Here is a 23906-nt window from a genome sequence, read left to right as displayed (position 1 = left end):
ATGCCCAGTATTCTGTCATTGCTCAGTAACCCTTCCCCTGTGGGTCTGTCCTTCCCCTGTATCCTTATATTTTACAGTTTTGAAGTGCTGCAGCTTTTTTGTTAATCTGTATATAAATTACTGTTGTGATTACTATTATCACTGGTTTCATTATTATAAGTATTTTAAGGCAGTCAGCTCTGTACTCCAGTGACATGTGTGCAGTAAAATCATGAAATCATCAAAACACCACAATTAGAAAAGCATCATAACTGCTTCTGGGGATAAAGGTACAATTTTAGATATTATGTAAGTAAAAGTGACAAACACAATGAGAAAGGCAAGCATTACTTTAAGAGTATGTGATTATACACAAAGAATATCACTATGCCTGATTCAATCAAATTTTGTTCTTAGATATCAAACAAATTATTCTGTGTTGCTTCCAAGAAATGACATGCATTGTCAGAAAGGAATTCTGTGAAAGGTGTTAGTTTGACAAACCAGGAGTGGAAGCGCTTTCTGTACTTGTCTATAAACTATATACTTGAAATCAGAATGTAATTTCTTTTACAAGGAATGAGAAAATAAAATACTGCTATTCTCTTCTACTTTGAGTTGGTTTTCAACTTATTTAATTGAACTTTAACTGAAACAGTCATGTGGCCTTTACTTGTACTTTCAACAGAGTCTGAAAGTATCACTGTTAAAATTTATTTGGGTGTCATGTGGCTCTATTGATTTCTCATAATTCAAGAGAAGTGGTACATAATTTTGTTTCTTACATGTGTTGAACTGGATTGAACAGCCCTCTCAAACAATCCTGAGCCTCCGGGTTCTTCAACTGTATTTCTTTTTCTCAGCTTCCCATAACTTGGCACCGATGACTTAAATCCTCCAGAGGAATTCAAGTATTTCAAGTAGTTTGAGAGCCACTTCTTTGAATCAGAATTTGTGTGATAAATCCAAGCCAAGTAAGAAATTTGTTTGACATTAACAATGTTACTCGCTAAGAACAGCTGGTCCTTTACTTCACGGTCATTCCACAGGGGACACAGCAGTTGTCTGATCTCTTTCTATCGTATTGCCTTGGATAAAGGAGCTTATTAAATGACAGCAAACCAAAGATGTTGTCTGATGGCCTTGTTCTCAGATGGCCTTAACCCACAAGGAACTCCCTGCCAGGTGCATCTGCAACTCCCACTCACAATACAAACAGAGCGCACTTACCCCTTCCATTCCCAACTCAGCCCCGTCCCATTTAGAAGCCAACAGTGCAGTTTTTTGTGCTGCAGTTTTCAAAATCAGGTTACATTTGATTGCATATCAAAATGAATTTTCAAATCCTTTCATAATTTTCCAAGTTTATACATGGTTCTTTGTAGCGTGTATTTTTATTATTCCTTTTCACAGATTGCTGGGATTTGGAATTTTGAGCAAGAGCCTTCTGGTTGGCATCTCACACATCTTCATGGCCAAAAAGGTTAATGCAGTTAAATTTTGTGTCCACTGTCCTACCCAAAGCAAGACCCCTCCCAGTACCAGATCAAGTCCTAGGCTGCAGTAGGAAGAACATTGCCAGCTGGTCGAGGCAGGTGATCCTTCCCCTTTTCTCAGCCCCTTTGAGACCCATCTGCAGTGCTGTGTTCAGTTCTGGGCTCCCCAGTACAAGCAAGACACAGACATACTGAAGTTACTTCAGCACAGATCACCACCAAGATGATTAAGGGGCCAGAGCATTTCTCCTACAAGGAGAGGCTGAGAGCTGGGACGTTTCAGCCTGGGGATGAGAAGGCTCAGGAAGGCAATACATATAATGTATACAATACATATAAATAGCTGAGGGAGCAGAGAAGTAAAGAAGATGGAGCTTGACTCTTCTCAGTGAAGCCCAAAGAAAGGACAAGAAGCAATGGGCACAAACTGAAACATAGGAAATTGCATTTAAAAATAAGAACTTCCACTTAAACATAAGAAATCCCATTTAAACATGAGAAAAAAAAGAAAAAAAAAACCTGTTTTACTGTAACAGTGATCAAATACTGGAATAAGTTGGCCATAGAGGTTGTGGAATCCCAGTCCTTGGAGATATTCAAAACCCAACGGGCCAATGCCCTGAACAACCTGCTCTGTTAACACTGCTTTAGGCCAGTAGAGTGGAGGGGGTGGACTAGATGATCTCCAGAGTTCCCCTCCAGCCTCAACAATTCAGTGATTCTGTGAAGTTAGCCATCATTCTGTATAGCAAAATTTTGAAAATGCCCACGATTCCACAATCCCTCTGGATTTTCACTCTCCTAACAGTGAAGATTGTTTTTTCTAAAATCCAATATGAACCTTTGATATGTGATTTGTGACTCCTGACTGTTCTTACACTCCCTGGTGCTACCAACAAGAGTTGGGCTTCATCACCTTTGTACCTCCCCTTCAAGCGTTTGAGGGTTGCTACTACATCACCCCTTAGTCTGCTCTTCACCGGACTAAACAAGCCCAGCTCCTCCACATAACTCCTCAGGGAGCATGTGCTGTAAGCCCTTCACAACCTTGGTAACCCTCTGCTGAACCCCCTCCAGTGCCATCCTGGAAACCTAGCCATTGTTTCAACAGCTGAACCAAGCCCACTTGCACTTGTCCAAATTACAGGGAATGGTTTCCACCCTTCCATACCACTTAGCCCCATGCAGCATCATTTCTGAGTCATGCAAGGGCATGCTAGAGTCATCTTGCTGACAGTAATAGTCACCCTTAGCTTACTCAACAAGTTCAGAGCAAGACTAAGTGTTAGTATGATTATACGTAGGCCTTTGTGTTACTGGAAGACGGCACCACTTTTCCAACTATTTGGCAAGTTGTTGTCAGAGCTCCTAAAGAGCAGTTGCAGAAGCAGATGAATTGCCCTGACCACAGACTTCTCCCTCTATAAACTGTGGTGAAAGCGTCCTCAAGATTAAAGCACTGCCAGGCAATCTTGTCAATGATGCAATATTTTTTTTTTCCTCCAGAAAATGCAATCTTCCATTCAACATCACACACAGACTCTGTCCAGAAAGAAGGAGGACTAAAACACAGACGGGCTAAGACAGAGTCACTAGGGTGTTTTTTATACCTGGAAAATGCTCTGTCACACTTCAGCAACCACAGAAGTATTACTCTTTCTCACCCAACTCACACATTAGTTAAAGAATACTGACACTTCTAAATGTTTGGAGCTAGCCAAATCTGCACAGCTTTAAATTTTTGTCAGTGAGATCATCCCCGTTCTGCATGTGCCAAGAGCAACTACCTCATTTTGAATCAACTCCTGATTTCTGTGGTGTTTCCTACCTTAAGTCTCACACTTCTTGCATAGCGCATTGCATAAATATCAGTTCAAAGCTGTCAGCGTGCAGCAGTATCACCCCGAGGTAACAGGTTGCAGGAGGACTGCCATGCAGTTTGCTTTCCAGAAACCACTCTAATACAAGTGGTACTTTGAATGACCTGGAAGTCATGTCTTAGGGTAGCCATGAAAGGAAAGTTTTCTCTAGCATTTTAATCTACTTCCACTCTGTCAGCACCCACATAAAATGAGCTTTCCATTTTTATTCACAGACAAGCAACTAATAGTACTCAGGATGCAGAGACTAGAGAGAGGATTGCTTGGGCAGAGATACCGAGGAGCATCTGCGCAAAGCAGCTTACTACATACTTATTTAATACCCAGGTTCACTTTGGCTGGCGTTTTGTCTCGTCTTCCAAGAATGCTTATGCAGGAGCTTAGCTCTTGTGTGTTTTATGAAAAGGCTATGGCTATCTTAAGCATATCCCATCCTTGAGATAGTATATCCAGATGCTGTAATTTCTCAGCATCTTGAGCTACCTTTTGGTCTATAAATGTAGTCCCCATAACACTAGCCTACACCAGCGACTCCTGAGGAGAGCTTTACCATGGAGTTCACTTGGAATACGACGATGCTTTTAGCCCTTTGGACTACAAGTTCCCACTCACCCGGCGTGTAAGCACTGCCCGGTGCAGTCAGCCTCCTCCCCTGCGCTCCCACCGCCAGGCGTCACCCTGCTGATGCAGGGAACTGAAAAAAAACCCCAAACCTACGGTGCAAAAAAGGAGTAGAAAAGAAAATCAAACGGCACTTTCATAAAAGTGAGAGCATACAAGAGTTAGCATCCCTTGCAAAAAAAGTGACTAACGGAAAGCACGTGGAAAGCAGCCTTCATGCAAAGCACAGGCAAATATGCTAATGAAAGCAACTATAAGGAAAAATTAGAAGGGTTTGTTTTAACACAGGAAAGACAATTATTTTAGCTTTTATTACTTCTAAGGCAATCTCCTCTTCTCTGCCAGATGTAGCATTCTGCTGGAGCCTATGTCCACTTGACATTTACTGAGGGGAAAAAAAATATGTTCCCAAGATATAAAGAGATGCAACTTGGCATCATTTCTGTGAAGACATCCTGAGGAAGACGCAATGAGCTCTGTGTGAAGAAATTAAAACATTTCTGAGACAGACTGGCCATGCTGTCTGCGATGTGAGTAAGCCACTAAATGTTGAAATATCCGCTAAAACAGAGCTCTCACAAGATAATGATAGCTCGCACTGTTGTGTGACTAAACTTGCAGGAGCCAGCGGCCTTTTCAGAATCTCCAGCACCAAAAAAGGGACAAGATCATGGCATATAGGAAAAAAAATAACTTTTAAAGTGAGCACTGCTTGTATTAAAAGCAGGATTTAATACAGCGTTTTGTCAGGCTGAGAGAGTGAGAGGTATGGAAGGGGGAAGGGACTGAAAGGCGCTGGGGAGGTTTCCCGGGCAGGGACCCGAAGGACTGCGCCGTTGGGGCGGCTGGCGGGCCGGGGCAGCCCCCCGGTGCCCCGAAGCGCTGCAGCACCCTCCCGCCACCCCCCGTGTGCGCCCCGGCGGAGGGAGCGGAGCTGCCGGCCGTAGGCAGGTTCGCGGAGGCGAGGGGCGCCCGAGGAGGCAGCGCACACAGGAGCCTCTTCCTCCTCCTCCTCCCTCCTGCGGGGCGGGGAGGGCGCAGGTGAATGCGCCCTTTGTCCAGCCGAGGCCCCAGCAGACAGACCCACGGCCGGGCACCGCGGCCCCGGGCGGTGTCGGAGGGGAGACCCCTCAGGACGCGGGACGGGACACGGGAGTGCCACCCGCAGCCCACCGGCGCAGAGGGGAGCGGGATGGGCGCGAAAGGCGGGGCCGGGAGGGGAGGTGGAGGCTGCGGCCAGCCCCCGTCCCCCGCCCCGCCGCTCCCCTCCTCAGAGCCCGGCGGGCGCTCCGCGGCGGGCCCGAGTCCGCCCTCTCCGACAGAGCCGCGCCGCCACCGGGCACCGGCGCCCGCACCGCCGCCGGCGGGAGACTGCCCCGCTGCTGAGGGAGCCCAGCCGGAGGCCGCTGCCGGCCCCCGCGGCGGGGGTCTCCGGCGTGTGGCGGGAAGCAGAGGCCGGGCCGACGGCGGGCCGAGGTGGGTGAGCCCCGGGGCGGCGGCGGCGGCCCTCGGCGGAGCCGCCGGGGAGGCGCCCGCGTGGCCGGGCTGCGGCCGGGTTCCGGCGCGGGGCCCCGCCCGCCCCGCGGCCGCCGCCGGGACGGGACGGGACGGGACGGGACGGGACGGGACGGGGACCCCGCGGCGGGAGCGGGAGCGGGCCCGGGCTCCCCCGCGCAGCGGCGGGGCGAGGGCGGGCAGGCAGGCAGCCCACCCGGCCCTGCCCGGCCGGCCTGGTCCGCCCCCGCCGCACACCGCCCCGGGCGCACTCTGACCGCGGAGAAACGCCGAGCAAGGCTTTTCTGCTCCGACCCCCGGGATTTTGTTCGGGTTTCTACGGAGCTCGGAGGAATTTGTGAAGAGCAGGGAGAGTTATCTACTCCTGCCCCGGGCGCTCGCACCCTCCCGCGCGATGCAGTAGGCGCTGTTATCCCTAACTTTCACACTGTCGTTTTCTGATGGTGCCACGGGAGAGAGATGTAGTCGCTGTCCCGTGCCTCTTCCGTCACCTCATCATTATTATCATAGCCTGTTTATTTTACCCATTTTTCTTTTTTCGTGGAGCCTGCACTGAAACCCCTTACTCAGGAAAACCTCTCACTGGCTTTGGACGATGTTTTCTCGGGGTCATGTCTGCACGGTGTGGGTCCGTGTTGGTCCAGCGTTAGGATGAGCCTGTTTCCATAGTACAAAATGCAGTAGCGTACTCGCAGCGTTGGAAACTTGGCTTTCTGCAGCTGGACACCCTCCATCCTCATTCACAGCTCCCTGCCAGAGCAGAAGGGGTGTGCACTGGGGATGGACATTACTACAACTGTTTTCTTTCATAACAGTTGTTACTTAGGTAGGGCTATAATTGACTCATTTCTGCCTCTCACAGGACTCCTAAATCTTTTCCTTCAGATGTATTCCAAAAAGACACATGCTGTAGATGACTCCTTTCTGGCAATTCACAAGGCATCGAATAGTGGAATTACAAGTGCCTTGTGTTCAGGGTTTTCCAAGACTATTACTGCGCTTTGTTATTGGGCGTACCCAAGAAATAATTTTGTGTTAACTCTGGTATCAGAAGTCACGTGGACTATTGTGTTTCCTTGCATGCAGTCACATGGCTGTAACCCATATTTCCATGGATGAGCACATGCATTCATTCACACACGCTTTCTTTTTTCTTTCCATTTTGTCTTCTGCTGCATAAGCCATTAATGCTGTATTTAACATTGTATTGAACATTGTTTCCCAAAAGAACCAATAAATCAGCTTTTAGGATCAGCAGCTGGCATTCTAGCTCATCGATTTTATTTTTTTTTTCACATCATGATATCATTTACTGCATCCTCACCAATACAAACCTTTAGCTAGAAACTATTACCATACTCTTTGTTTCTAAATTTTCTAAATGAAGAGTGATAGCAGCATGAGAATAGAGGGAGTCAAGCTCTTCCTAATCTAAAATATGTTTTTGGACCCCCAGGACAGTGTGGTAGTCAGAAGAGGAGAGTTATGAAGTGGCTGGGATTCCTGTGTAAGCTCATGTAGACCGGTGTTATTCACAGTTAAAAGCTCAGCGGAGATCAGTACAAAAAAAAAAATTAAAAAGCAGCAGAGATCTGAGCCACAAGCTGTTTTAACAATTTTAAGAAGTCAGTCTTACTACCTAAAAGACTAAAAAGTCAGTCTGTAAGTTTACGTCTGTTTCTTTTTCACATCAAACTTTAAAAATCAGAAGGTAGGCCTCAAAAACAGTGTGACTGCCCTTTGTATTCTGAGTTATTTTAAAAATAGATGTGGAGCTCACCGTACTTGTTATTGTTTTTTTCCAGGTAAGTACATTATACTGAGTTCTTTGTAAACTATTCTTTACCATTGTAACAGCTAGAAATCCAGTATATTAAAACATATAGAAGTAGAAATTCTTAACCAATCATGGGACTGCAGGAGCTGAGGCTTTATGAAGATACCTGATACCCTGAAACTTCTGATAAAATCTCTAGGACAAGCCCTAGGATTAGGGGAAAATAGAAACGTGCCTTCATCAGCCGGAGCTTTCTTGTGCGCAGGATATACAAACCATCCATTAGCTGGTGTAGGAAAGGGTTAACAGCCTGACCTTCAGACTGAAGCTCTTGTTGACCCTACTCTGCAACACTTGGCTGAAAGGTTATGCCCAAAGGGAGAGCTTGCTAGCTGGAGGGAAAAAAAAAAAAAACCAAGAGAAATACTTAGGAAAAGAACACTTTGGCTTTGGAGTCTGGTGGCCTGGCAGAAAGCAAACCCACACCCACAGCAGACGGTACAGGACTGTAGAACTCATCCGCTGGAGGAACCAGACGCAGTAAAGAAAGGACAACTGTCTAAGTCTGATTTGTCCACACAGTTTCCCAAAAGGTTTATGGATATGAAAGAATCAGTAGTTAGGTAGTTAGCAAAACAGTTTCATGTCTAGTAATTCAGCTGTTCAGTAGGAAGGTACATGGAAGAGCTACCTAGTCACTGTCTTCAAGGTAGCCACAGTCACACCATGGTATGGCACCCTGAGCTTGCAGTGGTGTGGTGCTAGTGCCACTCCTGCAGTGTGCGAGTGTGATGCACACATGGCAAGTCCTTGTTGCAGGGTCCTTGCAGTCCTTTTAGGTATTTTCCAGTCTTCAGGATACTCTCTTTCCTGCTATCCTAGGATTTTCAGAAACATCTCTTCCAGTTTATCCATTCTCTTCCTTTTCTTTATTCTGATTTCTTGAAAAGCATTTCTTCAAAGAACACATTTGCATGGGTTTCTTGCATTGGCAAATCTCATGAACTTACCAAAATCCACCTTTATAACATTTTACATGTTATTTCTGTAAGCTGTTTCAAAGTTATCTGCTGTAATTTAAAAACTTGCAGCCTAAATTAATGCATTCATTCCACTGGCAACATGGGCATTTTTCATCAGTGATTTTATTCTGTTGACTCATACTCTCTCTTAGTCTCTGCTTTACTTAAACAACACGCTGAGCTTTTCTGTTCTCAGAGGACAGATTTTCCTTTCCCTAGATTATCACACCTTCTCCAGCAAATGGGTGGAGGAGAGGGAAGAAAGCATTTTGAGGGAAAAATAGGCCTCAAATTTCCAGTAGGGCTTTTCAAAACCTGTTTTACATCCTGTGTTTGTTTTGCAGGGAGTTTCCGCAATGGAGAAGAGGGAAGGTGATAATCATGCCATTGATCAGAATGCAGGTCAAATCATCATGCCGAGAAGAAATACAGGAAACCTTAGCAACTTGGTAATGTTTCTGTAAAAAAGCAGCTCATATGTCACACAGAATATTGCAGTATTTAATTTGATTTTGTCCAGAAACAGTGTTGCCATCATACTGGCATATCATCAATATTTCTAAAGTCTTGTCACAATATTGACATGAAGAGATAAAAAGATAAAGAGCATCTCATTCAGTTTAATCATAGTCAATGATAAGAAAGACAAGAAATCCAGGCCAGCTAAAAACTACATGAGGTTAGTTGCTAGTTGCATTTTACCAGATGAGCAAAGTTCTATAGAAATAATTTGGGATTTTTATACAGGAATACAAAATTTATCTTTGGAGAAGTCTTCAAAATTGCCACATCACATCAGTAAGTTTTCCACATCACACAAAAAAGTCCAGGAAAACAATCCACTCCAATAGCATTTGCCTCTGCAACTGCTGATGCACAGAAGTAGTTCAAGTTACAACTTTCTATTCTAATGTAAACTGTCTCACAGGCTGTGAAATACTGAATTAGGCTTTGCAAACCATCTCTTCAAGAAACAGGGATTTCTAGGTGAAACTTAGTTCAGATGTGAATCTCAGTTTGTATAATTTTTACCAGCTTCTAATTCTGCAATGCATAGACTACACTCGACTCTTCACAGACTAGAGAATAGAAGTTACTTAGGCTACATCTTCACTGTTACAAAGATATGCTTTTATTATCAGATAAACATGTAGTAGCTTTCAGCTAAAAATCCTAATGAAGACCATGTCCTTCATTTTTACTGTGAGGCACTGTAGGCAAGTCAGTCAGGCATATTGTGGCAAACAGTCTACCTTGTCTCTGATTAGGATTTTCCAGCAAGATAGCAGTGTACGTATTTTATCTTTTTGTTGAAACAAAACACCTACGTATCCTTAAAGGTGAACACAAGACTTGCACCTACTTATCCGTGCATTATTCACAGGTAGTGTCTTGTTTCAATTGACCCCTTAATCAGCTTCAGTGTAATATCTGCTTCTTAAGAATAAAGCCAGATAATACTGCTGAGATAGGAAGATCTCCTCTATCCTAGCAGAATGCTAATTCATGACTTTCAAACTACTAATATTTGCCTTCCTCAAAACAGACAGTGCCATTTTGCTTTCTGGAGGTCTGGACATCTGCCACATTAGCCATTCTAACGCTGAGCCATTGCAGCATTAGTTCAGTTTTACTTTATATTTTATGGGAATATTAAATGCCTTATATGTCTATTACCTAATATTATCAGTTCTTAGTTCTCCACCCCTGGTCAGCTGTCTGCCGCATCAAATGCAATGTCCTGCTGTAGATACACATATTTTCATTTTGTATGTATACTGATCATGAACCTCTTCAATGAACTATATGGGACAGTCTTTAAATATATTATCACAGGTAAACAGTTTATAATATTACACTAATATTTTGTACTGGCTTAGCTGCTTCTAAAGTCTGTGATAATTCTGCCAAGATCTTCTGTGAGTCTAGAATCAAGCCATGCCTACTTGGCAGCAGAAAATTCAGCTTTTTAAACTGAAGTGACTCAGTTTCACAAGGTTTCATAAAAGTTAAGAGGACACTATTACATTTGTGAAGGAGAGGAAGAAGACCATGGGACCTGATGCTGGAGCTGACAGATGTGCAGCCGGTCTAATACCCTGGATCCCAAACATCCTTACATCCTTATTCCTCCAATTAAATGTCATTAAAATAGCAGTGACTGAATGAAATATTTTATTGTCTTGACTCTGATTTTGTTATTGTGCATATTATTTGGGCGACATCATTAAGTCTGAAGCTGAAATTTGACATTTGAAATCTGTAGCTCTTATCATAAGAAGCTGTAATGATGCTTCACATAACGTAATCCAACTTCTCTTGCGCTGTAGTTAACTTCCTGGAATTAAAATCTATTTTGAAATCACTACAGATAATGAATGAAGAATGAGAAATCTATGCTAGAAGTGCCTTGCTCAACTACTGACTATGTTGTTTGAAATGTTATGTTTTCAAGCTACCCTGTCTTTAATAGCATGTATGTTTTGTATATGGTTTCAGTGCAGTATGGTCTAAAAGCCATGATGAAAAATACTGTCATTACTGAGGTTTTTAATCTTCTCTTGAACTCACTTCTTATTTCCTTTCTGTCCTTTCCAGAATGTGGATATGCAAGTCACCAATCAACCAGAAGCAGCTGCACTTTTTAATTTACATCAAGCACACCATTTTGGTGAGTTTGAACACTCTTCAGAACAACACTGCAAGCAGGATCTGTTCCCCAGGTGGCACCTGCCAATGAAGATAGCATCTGTGATCTCATTATTAACATTTATTTACACATTTATGAGAGATGTTATATATCCTTTTATAACCAGAAAGGAAAATGTTTTCTATAAAATTCCAATCCTTGTCATAAACAAAGTTTTACCAGTGGTCTCAATTACCCTTTTAGCACTAGTATATTTACCAGGAATATTAGCTGCTGGTTTCCAGCTGTACTTTGGCACCAAGTATAAAAGGTTTCCCCAGTGGCTGGATAGATGGATGTTATCAAGAAAGCAATTTGGACTTCTCAGTTTCTTCTTCGCTACAATGCACGCCTGCTATAGCCTATGCTATCCAATGAGAAGATCGTACAGATACAAGCTGCTGAACTGGGCGTTCCAGCAGGTATGATGGGCACGCAAACACCAACCCTTCTGTATTCAGAAAATCCTTGTCTTGGTCATTCAAGCAAATCTGGATGGGGGGAGCTATTTTCATTGCCTTCATTTAATTTTGAAGCAGATCCCCACAGAGCGCTGTTAAGGGATGGAGCAGGACCTAGTTGTTAAAGCATGTAATAGAGAGCCAAGAGTCATCAGAGCTGTGCCAGCGTGTATTAAATAAGCCATTTTCTTAATTTCAGATTTTTTATCTCTCTGTACAATGCACATAATTATACTTGCCTCACAGGAACATTTAAGTGTTTGGCTTGGCACGCTATTAGTTTAGTGTGGATTAATCCTCTCTGCACCAGTGGAATCTAACTATCTACAAAAACTGAGCACACACCAGTTTAGACATCTTCTTTGTAAAGTTAATTAGCCAGCAATGAAGGAAGGCTGAGCTAAATCACAACCATCTGTATTTGCCACAAACTAAATTTGTGAACGTGGGCGGCTCCACAGTTGGGCTGATGTACATCTTTATTGCCCTCAAAGTCTAATCTAGAGTTTTATTAAAAGCAAAATATGATCTTAGCAGCTTCTTAAGAATTATGTAAACAGTCAAACTACCTGTTGAAAATCCTGAAATCAGCCTTACTGGTAATCTGACTTGAATGGGTTACCAGAAATTTCCTTGAGATTCCAGGCCTCAAGATGAAAAAATTATCATATTTGGGGCATATTATGCCATGGTGATCTCTAGCAGCATCAAAGAGCTGGTTAAGTGGTCGTAAGTAAGAGAAGCTTTGACAAAAGTTTATTAAAATCACAACCTTTTCATCCATACCAACTGTTGTATTCAGTGCGGCTGAATGTACATTTTTAAAAAAAATGTAGTTAAACAGCTATCCTGGCAGGATACCATCATTAAGAATGCCTGCTGAATTAGCTCCCTAAAATAGTGCTGTTAATATATTTCCTGTGGTTATAATCTCCTAGATATGGTATTTAGCCATAGATGGAATTTTTTTTGTCAAAGAATAAGATTTCTCCTGCTGTGAAGGCAGGCTAACAGGCCTCAGAACCAGTCTGTCCTGGGCCAAGACACTGACGAAGTCTAAATTCTTCTCACTTAAAGCCCACCTTTGCTCTGCAGATACTAGTGGAAACTTTGTCATCAAAAGTAAATAGTAGTTACATTCAGAGACACTCAAACAAACAAAAATACTATATTTCTTGGCTGATTTCCTGAATATTAAGGTGAAAATAGCTGTGTTTCACATGAACGGCTAAGTGTGCCAGCCTGTCACTTTACATATGCTGTTCTTTTGGCAGGTCAAGCAAAAAAAAGAAAATGCCTGGATTGAACACGATGTTTGGAGAATGGAGATTTATGTGTCTGTAGGAATTCTGGGACTTGCTTTTCTGGCCTTGTTGGCAATAACATCAATCCCATCTGTCAGTCAGTCTTTGACCTGGAGAGAGTTCCACTACATTCAGGTACGCATAAATGCCATTATTGCATGTCATTAGTCCTCATTTGTAGGACTGTATGTTATCAGCTAAGACTATTAGGAGTTAGAAAGACGAAACACAGATGAGTTAGTGAAACCAATCTACAAGTTTGCTTCATTCACCTAAGTATCTGGTTTGGTCTTAGTTCTCCTGTATCATACACAGTAATAATCAGGGGTGGATCTGCTGACATCAATATGATCACACTAGAGTTAAGCAAGTGTTAAATTAGATCCCTGAACACCAAAATCTGAAAATTCAATTAGCTACTAAGTACCTGGCATTTGAAAATTTGATCTGAATTTGAAAAATAGATCTGATATGTATATCTTCCTACAATTAGCGATTTGAGATTCTGCCCACTCTGTGAAGTGCATCATTTGTAAGAAAAGTTTTCAGCTCTCCAGAGAATATATATGGACAGGTCTAGGAGGGAGTCTCCAAGTGCACGACTGCTTTCAGTGTTAAATTACTATGGTGAAGAAACCCAGAAGAGTAATACTACTATATTGGATTTGTTTTATAAAGAAATAACCTTTATACTCAAAAATCAGATTCTGTAGATTTAGCAGTTGGAAAGGCAGTGTTTGACTTCACTGATGAGTAATTCCATTTTTCCAACAATATCAAGATTTTATGCAACAAGAAACTCAAAATTACTAGTAACTCTAGCATAAAATTTCCTTTACTCCTGAATTAAGCCAAATTTATCACTGCAAGTGGAATGCACGGCTTCAGTTTCCTGTAGTTGTGCAATTGCTTTTGTCGTAGCACCAGACTTACTAGAGTTTCTGATTTTGATTGACTTTAAAATTTTTCTTTGCAAATAATCAATCAAGCCATTTATAAATCTGCTTTTGAACTAATAAAAATTTATTACAGAAATAAAGTAATTTAGGATACAGGTGACATTTTAAAATTGAGATATTGAGAATTGACCCTTTTTCAGGAATAGCCTGTAGTCTGTGATCTCTAGCTAAGTACCATAGCAATACTTGAAAAATGTGCCTCATCTGTTTTCTCTTAAGGTGGCATAGAGGGGTACAGCTGAAGTCTTGAATTGTAGGTCCTAAATTTTAGTTCAAAGCCAGTGGTCTCGCCTTTGACTTAAGTGTGTTGGTTGAGGGCCCTCCTGATTTCCGTATATGCTTAACAGTTGGAAAAAATAAACAGCTTACTGTTTTCTTTCTCTTTTCAGAGCAAGATGGGATATTTAGCTCTGCTGCTATGCACTGTTCACGCACTGGTGTTTGCTTGGAATAAGTGGGTTGATGTTAACCAATTTATCTGGTATACACCACCTTCATTTATGGTTGCAGTTTTTCTTCCTATTGTAGTTCTGCTTTGTAAATGCACGCTGCTGCTCCCATGTTTTAGGAAGAGGATAAAAAAGATCAGATGTGGTTGGGAAGCTAACACACAAACCAATCAAACCAGCATGACTTCCAGACTGTAGAACAAATTTGGACGTTTCCTGTCTATGTATGTAAATATGCTCAAGGCCATGAAAAGTTCACTTGCAAGGTCTGTTTTCATATTTTCCATAAATGTTTCTTCTTCTCTTTTCATTTCGACCTCAGGAGTATGGGATACTTGATGCAATTTGGACCTTTGCTAAAACAGAAGGTGGAAACATTCATTTTACACTTTATTCTATTCAGTGTTCTGATATTGATAATTTCTTTCTTCTGACTCACTCCTCTTAAAATCCAAGGGCTTCATTGTCTCAACTGTAATTCTTTCAGTAGGGAAAAGCAAGCATAAGTCATTGCTCCAGATGACCACAGAAAGTAAATTAATTATTACGCCACAGAATCCAGGAATGCTTTCTGCTTCCCACAGCCATGTTTGTTCCTTCGTTAACTCTCAGTATTATAATGGGACAACAACTAGAGTATTTATCATCCCATTCCCCCTGATCACCTGCATCCTATGTTTCACTCTGCAGAATAGGGACCTTGGCACATGAGCCAGGCAGAAACTGTGTATTCCCACCAGGTCTTGAACTTAGACAATTGGGCAAGCAGAATTGCAGGGAACTTTACAAGGTAAATCTCTCCTGAGGCTTGTGCACAATCTAAAAAAAGAGGTTTTAGACTCAGATCTCCATCTTATACAGGACTAGGTGTGTCTTTGTTTACTTGAAACGATAAAACATTTCCCATTTTTTATTCCATGAACATGTTCTTTTGTTTCTGATGCTGGAAATTTTCCATGCTTTTGACCTAAGCCTGCAGCCCTTGACACGTACTAAACTTTATTCACACAAATTATTCCAGTGGGATAACCCACGTCAGGTAAATGTGTTTTACTGTTTACTCTAGGGCCGGCACAATTGTGTGACTGGAAGAAAAACATTAAAAATAGACATTTGAATCTTGACATTAATTTGGTGAGATTTTAATGTAAAATGGCTTCTGAATGCATTTGCTTTTACAAAAAATTTCATATAAGCCAATAAACCTCACTTTCCTTACATTGCATAGGTCCGGCTGAATGTTTTAAATGAATAATTCATTTTTTAGTATCCGTTTTTAAATATTTTATGCAGTGGTTAATATTTTCACCCAGCATTAGGATAATTTCTGCCAGGCTTCCTGAATGAGTTGACTAGGACATGGACTGATGATGTCACCTATTGCTGGGATCATCTGCATGAGAATCGTAATTGGTAATGGATCTGCTATTAAAACAAACAGGAAAACAATGGATGCGTAAAAAAATATGTAATACATGGTGGTAATGATTCTGCAGCTAATGATTCTGTTGTACATTTGCGGACTTGGTACACTGAATATAAATAACAGACAAATTAAATAGCTACAGGGATACTACATTTTGTATTTTCCTGGTTATAACTCCTTTCAGTTATTGCAACTTAAAAGTTGGCCTTGTTATTTGCACTTAATGTAGTACTGTAAAAATATCAGGGGACATGGTGGCCTGCATAATATAGACTGAAGAGAAATGAATGGCATTATGTACCAAACCAGTGATGTATGACAGAGGTAAACACTCTCTGAAACACAGGAAACTAGTCTGCAATGTGAATCTAACAAATTTCTAACAGAACAGGAAAGCGTGGTTGTCAATGCATTGGCATTTACATTTCTATTAATGAAATAAAGAAAATCTTTTAGAAGTTGTATTAGGGTTAAAGAATAATATTTGCCAAAGGCTTATTCAGAGTATTACCTGCACTTTGTTGGCAGGAGTCATAAAAAATAATAAAATAGTTTTTCTAATGGAACAGGTTGAGGCAAGTGCAATGATAAAGAAAACCCTTTGTCTTCTGTATTGTCCACTAGCTACTCATAACGTGTGCTCAAACTTACTATTTAGGACAAAGCTGAGACTGTAAGTACTCCAAGCAACCCCTGTATGCATCCACTGAAAAGAATTGCATTTGGTTTTATTGAAATACATGCTAAATTGTGTTGAACTGTGCTCTCCAGAATCAGTCCTGCTGCTCCCTTACTTAGAAAGTCTGGAGAATTTAATTAAATCTCCCAACTTTGTCAAATTCTGGTCAAATAGTTGGACTAATTGTTTACAGCTGGTCACAGAAGCTAACCCCTTGGCACATAGGAATATAAACAGCTTCAGGGATAACAAGGCATGTGGCACCTGACCCTTGATAACTGAAAACTGAAAAGAGGTGAATGAAGACACTCCTTGGAAGAAGCCATTCAAAGCTATTCATATGGCATGTATGGAACAAAATCAAGGCAAATTAATATGTGTATGCATTTGGAGAGCAAAGTAGTTCAGGGGAATAATAATGGGCTTCAAGGCTTTTCACCTTATTATCACCATTACCAACTGTAATCTTTTGCACGAGGGCTCCATTATGGATGACCTACAGTAGTGGGTACTGAGTAGAGAAGTATGGTCAATATGGTTATGAAATTACTAGAAGCTGGAAGTTAAGGTTCTGTGCTTTTGGAGTCTGCATATTACTGCAGAGCAGTAGGATTTAGGCCGCTAAGTCACTTTTGAAAATTGGACTTTAACTCCAAAGTTGTAATTAAAACTGAATGAAATTCTTCATTGAAATGTCCTTCTGAATTTTTTGTCCAAATTCTTAAACTCTTCTCCCTCTGAATATGTAAGATATTGTCCAATTTGGAGACAGATCTTTATTGCAGAATTCACTATAGGTACCATGCTAGAAAACAGACCAAGAACTCCATGGGCATGTAAATATATTGCCTATATTCAATGCTTTGTAAAAAGCGTTTGAGCTGTCTTGTTCTAACACATCTTTATCCAGGCAGCAGAAAGGAACTGTTTGTACCATTGTATTTAGTGCATAAAATCAGAACAAGGCAAATCACAAGCATTGAACTCCTTTCAGAAAGTACTAAGGAGAATGTATGTACATGTACATCTTTATTTATCTTCTGTTTGTGGTGCAGCAGTGATAAATTTAGATTCATCCTACTTCAAGTGGTTTACAATTCATGTCCTAAGGAAGCACTCAACTGCAATACTGTGCTCTATGTGCTCGTTACACAAGGTAGTGCAAACTACCATAACTTCATTAATTTCAACCTGTTAATATGGGTTGAGATCCTAATATACAAATGAAAACCAATTTCAAGATCATAACATACTATCCAAACTGACCTTTATGCTCGTTGTTCAGCTGGGGACACTTCAGGTTTTTCTCTCTAGCATTGCTCAGGGGCAAAACCAGAAGTGTTTTCTGCCAGCTGAAATTTTCATTCTATCTATGAAAGCTCTTCCTAAAGTCATACGTGACATCCAGACATTCAAGTAGGTTTTTCTCTACTGATTCTCTCAAGTAGGAGCCAGGTTTTCTGTGTCACAGCTAGCCGTTTCTCTGGAAAGCACAGTTGAATGCTTAGAGCCAGAATTTGAGACCTTGTGTCAAGTCTCTTCCCTGCTTTGTAAGACTTCAGTAAACTACTTCACCTCTAAGAAACTCACTTCCCAATCTGCAGAACTGGAGCAATAACACGGGACATTGCAACAGTATGTTCAAGGCTTTAAGGCATTCAGTGAGGGAGGAGGGTCATGTAAGGGCTATAAAGGGCTACAGAAGAAAATGTTATTGACAGTATTTTATTCCTTTGTCATATGATTTAGTTCAACACTAATTAAAATAAGTGCATATGTACCTTTTAATTTATCTTTACATGCCTATTTCAATATTCAGTGTATTAAAATACCTATATACTACTATAATACATAAAATCAATGTGTGTGCAAATTTTAGGCACTTCTTTGTATAACACTGATTACTTTTATAAAACTGTGCATCATTAAATGCTTCAATGTATGCTGTATCTGCTATTGCGTCATATATATCCAAGGCATAAAGGTAAAAAGGCACAGCAGATTCTAGAAGAGCTGTTGCCATGATCAATAAAAATTATTTCAGTCAAGGGGAATCATTCTCCCCATGCTGGTGCAGAGCCTGGAGCCTCCAAAGGAGAGAAGACAAAGATGTGAAAAGCAAAATGGACACTTTCGTAGCAGGATTTAATGAAAGCACATTTGCCTGACAGATCTTTTAACGGACAGATTGTATATATTAGCATTCAGAGGAGATTTTGTGAGAAGGGAGAGTAAGCTGAGCTAGTTGTGGAGTGCTTTGGAGGGATACCTATGATCCCTGAAAAAAAAGCAGGAAAATCCCTGAAAACTCCAGGAAAAGCTCAAGAATGGTGAGGGCACTGAGGAGAGGAAAGGAATACAGGCATATTTTTGGGTAAAAATCCATCACTCTTAGTTTAAGTGGTTCTGCAGTGCCTCTACAAAGGCTGCAAAGTACTTCCTTCAGTTGTTCTATGTCCCTGATACATTTAAGTTAGAGACACAGAATTGAAACCCTGGAGAGATACTCAAAAATTGTTGAAGGGACTTGAAGAATTTTATGCCAAGGTGACCTGGGGGAGCCAAATCCCAGAATACTATTCCCAAGAAGTGGTACCAACAATCAGTGCCCCGGAAGCTAGAGCCAGGGCTGTGCTGGCTATGGTTTAATGTAAATTCCTGTTGACAGCAGCATTTACTGTAAGCAGTCCCTCCCTTTGGCCAGTCTTCTCTGTTCTCTCAGTTTTGCAAGTGTTCAAAGCTGTGAAGTTAATCAGACTATGGAACTCAATCCAGTTATAAAGTAATACAGGGAAAAGAATGATTCAGCCAGATCCATACACTGGTCTGATTCACCTGAGAGGCACGCACATAAGCCATCAGGAAGGACAGGAAGAGGAATGGCACAAAGTGGCAGCTTAACTTAAACCAGCTTGAACTGCATGGTTGCAAGTGCTCCTAAAATTCAAAACTTAAGGTATTTAATTCTATTTCAGTAGCAAGAATGTTCCATTGCTTCACTTATTTGTCATGTTCTTAGTTTTCCATGAATCAGTAAGCAAAAATGTGTTTTAGAAATTGCCACTGACTGAAAAAAATACAAAACCGACTGACCTCTACATGACTGTGGAGATGATGATCTCGTCTTCCTTTTTTTTCTGCTATATCCATAGTTTCTAGTACTGTCCCTTGATAACGTGAGATGTTACGTAAACCATTTTTGAAATTCAGACTAATTTCTTTTAAGCCGATTTTCTTAAAATGGCATTAAAAGAACAAAGCAAAACAAAAAGACAGCTTTTTGAAAACGTGCTGAATCCACCCCTGGAGAATGTAGTCTGCGGCAGTCACTGTAAGTGTCTGGCAATGGCTGATCATTGCCACTGATTTTTTTCAGTACTGCCAGGATTTCTTGATCCCATCAGCATGCTGATGGGTCCAAGGTGAGACCTTGGACTCCCTAAAAAAAATCTCTTTGAATTCAGTTGCAGTAGGGTTCAACTTTTGCACCATTATTTGAACTTTTCTGTAGGTTGAATGTAACATTTGAATGGATGTGGTGAGGCTAATTTAAGTATGCATAATAAGCTTTCAGAGATTTTAAAATGAAAAGGTATAAAAAGTCAGTGAACCAAACTCTATAAACCTACAGAAAAGGTCACAGCTACTTCCAATAAAGATGATGCAACAGAAGATACAGTTGTTTCACCTTTTTTCTTTGTTTATTTTTATGTATATTTCATTTTTGTAGCACGAAAGTATATTACTGAGATAAATATGCTATGTTCTTGATTTATTTAAAGTTGTGTAGTCCCTGTAGGACTGGTAGAATACTACCACTGCTACTGATGGAAGTATTCGGTCCTTCAATGTCATCTTTTGAGCTCACTGTTAAAAAAGAAGTGAGCCAAGCGTGGGGTTTTTTGAACTGAACAGTCAATCTTGTACTTTGCAGTCATGTGCAGTCTTTATATACATGCTTACACTGTTTTGTTGGATGTACTCTACTGAAAAAAAAATTTCAATGTGAATGTCTCCATTACTTGAAATACTGAGAAGTATCTTCTTGCTAGACTTGAGGAATGGCCACATAACCCATCTCTAATTTTTTCTCTGCTTTTTCTTCCAGTCCTGTGACTCGCATATATGGCATATATACTCATATAGGAAACAGGAAATCCTTAAAAAGTAAAAAACCAAGAAGATGAAATGGGGAAAAAACAAGCCACTTACAGGGCACCTCAAGCATCTCTGCAAGAGTTTAGCAGTATAAAAACTGTTTGATGGCACCCATAATTAAAATAATGATGGCTTTCTCTTGTGCCTTCTAATTTGCAATAGACTTAGTACATTCACAAGGATATGAACATCCTAAATTATTTATTCCCAGATAATTAATGACAGACAAAAGGGTATTCTGGGGCAGAGGAAGGCTGGGACTATGAAGCTATGCAAAGAGGCATTAACATGGAATGGGAAGGACCAGGACAACTGGAGATGTGGGGAAAAGAGAAAAGGAGACATTGCAAGCACTAGATTTCCTTATGAGAGGAAAGAGTAAAGGAGCCCAATGGATGTTCAAGGGGAAAAATAAGTAGGTGGAGGATACTGAATGAGATTAATGCAACATCATCAAAATAGTAGGGAACAGAAACCCTTAGTCAGGGAGATGGGTAAAATGGAGGACAAGTGAATGGCAGATGTGAGAGAATCTGAAAAAACTGAAGTGAATCCTTGAAACGGGATGGGAGGGCTGGTTATCCACATTGAGCTGGGGAATGGAATGAGCAAGTACAAAGAGCCCACGTGTGTGCAAAGTTTGGCCTGCAGAACCTGTTAAGTTGCAACCACTTCTCCATTGCTGAAATACCATTTTTGGAATTTCTGGGGAAATCTGTTCAAATTCCACTGATATCTATGAACACCAGCAAGGCTATAAGTGGTTCTGTGATTGGAGGAATTACTGTCTGAGATGTAGCCCTATGGTTTTACTATGGATGAAGAACATACTGTTTCTGAAGCTGGAGAGACATGAGTCATAGATATTGCTCCACTTTTCATAACAATCTACATATAAACTGAGTTATCTTCAAATAGATTGTGCTTATAGTTGAGCAGACATGGCTGCTTTACTTCCTGGTAGAGTGTACAGTATGCTATGCTAAATGAAGGAAAATGTTTATGGAACACATAATGAAGCTTAATTACGCAGAATAGGGAACCAACTGAAACTAGAGAATTAGGTGATGCATCAGACTATATTCAGAAAAGTAATTCCTAATAACTTCAGTTTTATTCTTGTTCTGATATCACTATTCTACTGCAGATATTTAATCCTCACCATTCAGTTCTTGCAGAGGCAAAATTTCTGGTGAAACCAATGGGGCTTTTACTTAGCTATTCAGAGTAAGGTTTGTCCCCTGCAGTCACATAAATACTTCAGGTCTAGGCAGACACAATTACCAATGAATTGTTCACCTTCTCCAGTGTTTGGGATGGACTCTATTCTGCTGTGCACCCTCCATCAAGACAGCCTTATCAAGAGAACAGCGCTAAAATTTATTACCGTTTCTTCATTACCAAAGCCTGGCCTGAGCACTCCATATCACAAAACAGCAGCTGAGCCACAAAATCTCCTCCTCACCAACTGCCCGGCTTCATTCAGCCCTGTTTTAACACCCTATGCTTGCTTAGTTATTTCCAAGTTCCTCCCTCAAAACTCTTCCATATAATAGGGTTTTTACATGTTTCTGATACCAAGGTGCTAAAAGAATAAGGAAAAATTGGTGGTGGGGAATGCCAGTGGTGAGGAAGAGGAAAATGAAATACATCATAGGGTAAGCAGGAATGGAATACACTAAGCTACTAGAATGAGGTGAGGGTGCATAAATGAAGCAGGGTGAAACTGAGAGCCTACAAAATGTTTGGGAGATGGAAGAGGTATCATGTACTGACTGGCCCTTTTAATGCCCTTTCCCTCTGTTTTCTCATTCTTATTCCTCCCTGCTCCACCTTGATCCCTCCCTTTCCCCGCCTTTGGTCCTTTCCCTAAACATCCCACAGTAGGTCTAGCAATCCCCTTAAAATAGCCCATAGTAATTTTCATACAATTCTCTTCCTTATATATATACACACTATATATGTATGTGTGTGTGTGTGTATATATACACTATAACAAGTCCCACATCCCTGTAGGAAAACACCTCTTTAGTTTGCATTACATTTCAGGGGAAAGAGTTTCTTCCCTTGATTAACTTGGTGGTTTTCACTCCAGGGACAATGATCTGGTCATTCCCCGTGGATGGTCTTGGCAGTAGGTAGTTTGGCTTCATTCTCATTGATTAGCTTGCTGGGGTTCCTTTGTCTGTTATTGCTCCTCTGACCCTCATTGGGTCTTTGTGTTCACGATGATTAGCCTTTGATCATTTAACCTATCAGTATAGAGAAGAGCATCTCAGATGCTCAGGGCATGGAGAAGCTGCTTTACAGGAAGAGACTTAAAAGGTGGAAATTCTTGAAATGAGACAGTGGAAGAGGATAAAATCAAGGTTTACAAAATATTGAAGACAGTGGATAGGATACACACAGAACTGTTTTTCACCAAATCCACATTACCAGGACTAGGGAGGATTCAGTGAAACTACTTGATCAGTTTACAATTTATTAAGAAAGTGCATCTTTATGCAGTGGGCAGAGAACCTCTGGAGCTTGCTGCCATAGAGGGCTGTGAAGGCAAACAGCATTAGCAGGTTCAAAAGGGGGTTACACAAATTCAGAAACAACAGTCCCTAAAGTGACATTAAAAGCAGTTTGGAGGAGAGTACAAAATACAGCAGCCAGGCTTGCGCACTCTCTTTAAAGACCATTTTGTTTTGCTGCTCTAGAACATGTACTAATTGGTTAGATAGGCTATTGGTCTAACCAAGTAGGGTGTTTCTTATGTTCCTGTACTTCAAGAGGAAATCTCTCAGACTGGTACACTCCTCTAAGTTTTCTGGGTGGAAAAAAATGTGTTGGAATGACAACTTAAATCCTGAAGAAAAAGCTATTGCTTTGATCTTGAACTGCTTAACTCTCAGGCTCTGTAGCAACTCACTGGCCTCAGTTAATTTCTGTGGAATTAACTACATAAATCTTCACAAGACTGGGAACAGAATTAGTGTTTCATCACTCTAAAGATATGGATTTTCCTCTCACAGTACTTGGTTGCTATTGCATTATCATGTTTTCATTTTTATTTTTCAGGGAATATTTTACACAGCTGGTATGGTCCCATTCAGTGAAACAGAATGTTCGGAACAAACTACCTGAAGACCTAACCTATGACATACATGTAATAAGAAGGTTACAAATATGTTATATGTTAAATGATCTATTTCTACATTTTCACAACCATGTTGCTACACACTACGCAGCATGATCTTGATTAATTTTCATTTTTCTTCTGCTCTCAAGAAAAAACTGTGGTCTCCAGCTTTGTAAAGGAAATTTGAACTGGAAGAGCTAAAATCTGGTTAGTAAAACAAACACGTTAATCTTAGGCTGTCAAATGGTGGTCAAGCTGCAATCTAGCCTATGCTTCCATCAGCTACTTTAGTATTCAGGCAAGTATTGTCTTTTAAATGAGTTTTTCAGTTTTGCAATATCCATGCTTCACTAGGAAGGATGTA

General features: G+C 40.9%; 1 protein-coding gene across 1 annotated transcript; it reads left to right on the top strand.

Moving 5' to 3' along the window:
• Positions 1-5017: 5017 nt before the first annotated feature.
• Positions 5018-18206, top strand: STEAP1 (STEAP family member 1). The gene is made up of 5 exons (XM_064444662.1): positions 5018-5452; positions 8635-8739; positions 10889-11401; positions 12715-12879; positions 14093-18206. The coding sequence occupies exons 2-5, from the start codon at positions 8647-8649 to the stop codon at positions 14348-14350; spliced, it is 1029 nt and encodes a 342-aa protein (XP_064300732.1). The 5' UTR covers positions 5018-5452; positions 8635-8646; the 3' UTR covers positions 14351-18206.
• The last annotated feature ends 5700 nt before the right edge of the window (positions 18207-23906 follow it).

The sequence above is a fragment of the Phalacrocorax carbo genome, chromosome 2 (genome assembly GCF_963921805.1).
Source record: "Phalacrocorax carbo chromosome 2, bPhaCar2.1, whole genome shotgun sequence".
Lineage (NCBI taxonomy): Eukaryota > Metazoa > Chordata > Aves > Suliformes > Phalacrocoracidae > Phalacrocorax > Phalacrocorax carbo.
The sequence above is the reverse complement of the archived record's forward strand: the minus strand, read 5'-3'. Positions and strand labels throughout refer to the sequence as shown.

Excerpts from the sequence above, each read along its gene's own strand:
- STEAP1 (XM_064444662.1), top strand. The coding sequence starts at position 8,647 with ATGGAGAAGAGGGAAGGTGATAATCATGCCATTGATCAGAATGCAGGT. Across the intron at positions 8,740-10,888 it reads CAGGAAACCTTAGCAACTTG|AATGTGGATATGCAAGTCAC; the intron begins GTAATGTTTCTG and ends TGTCCTTTCCAG. Across the intron at positions 12,880-14,092 it reads GAGAGTTCCACTACATTCAG|AGCAAGATGGGATATTTAGC; the intron begins GTACGCATAAAT and ends TTCTCTTTTCAG.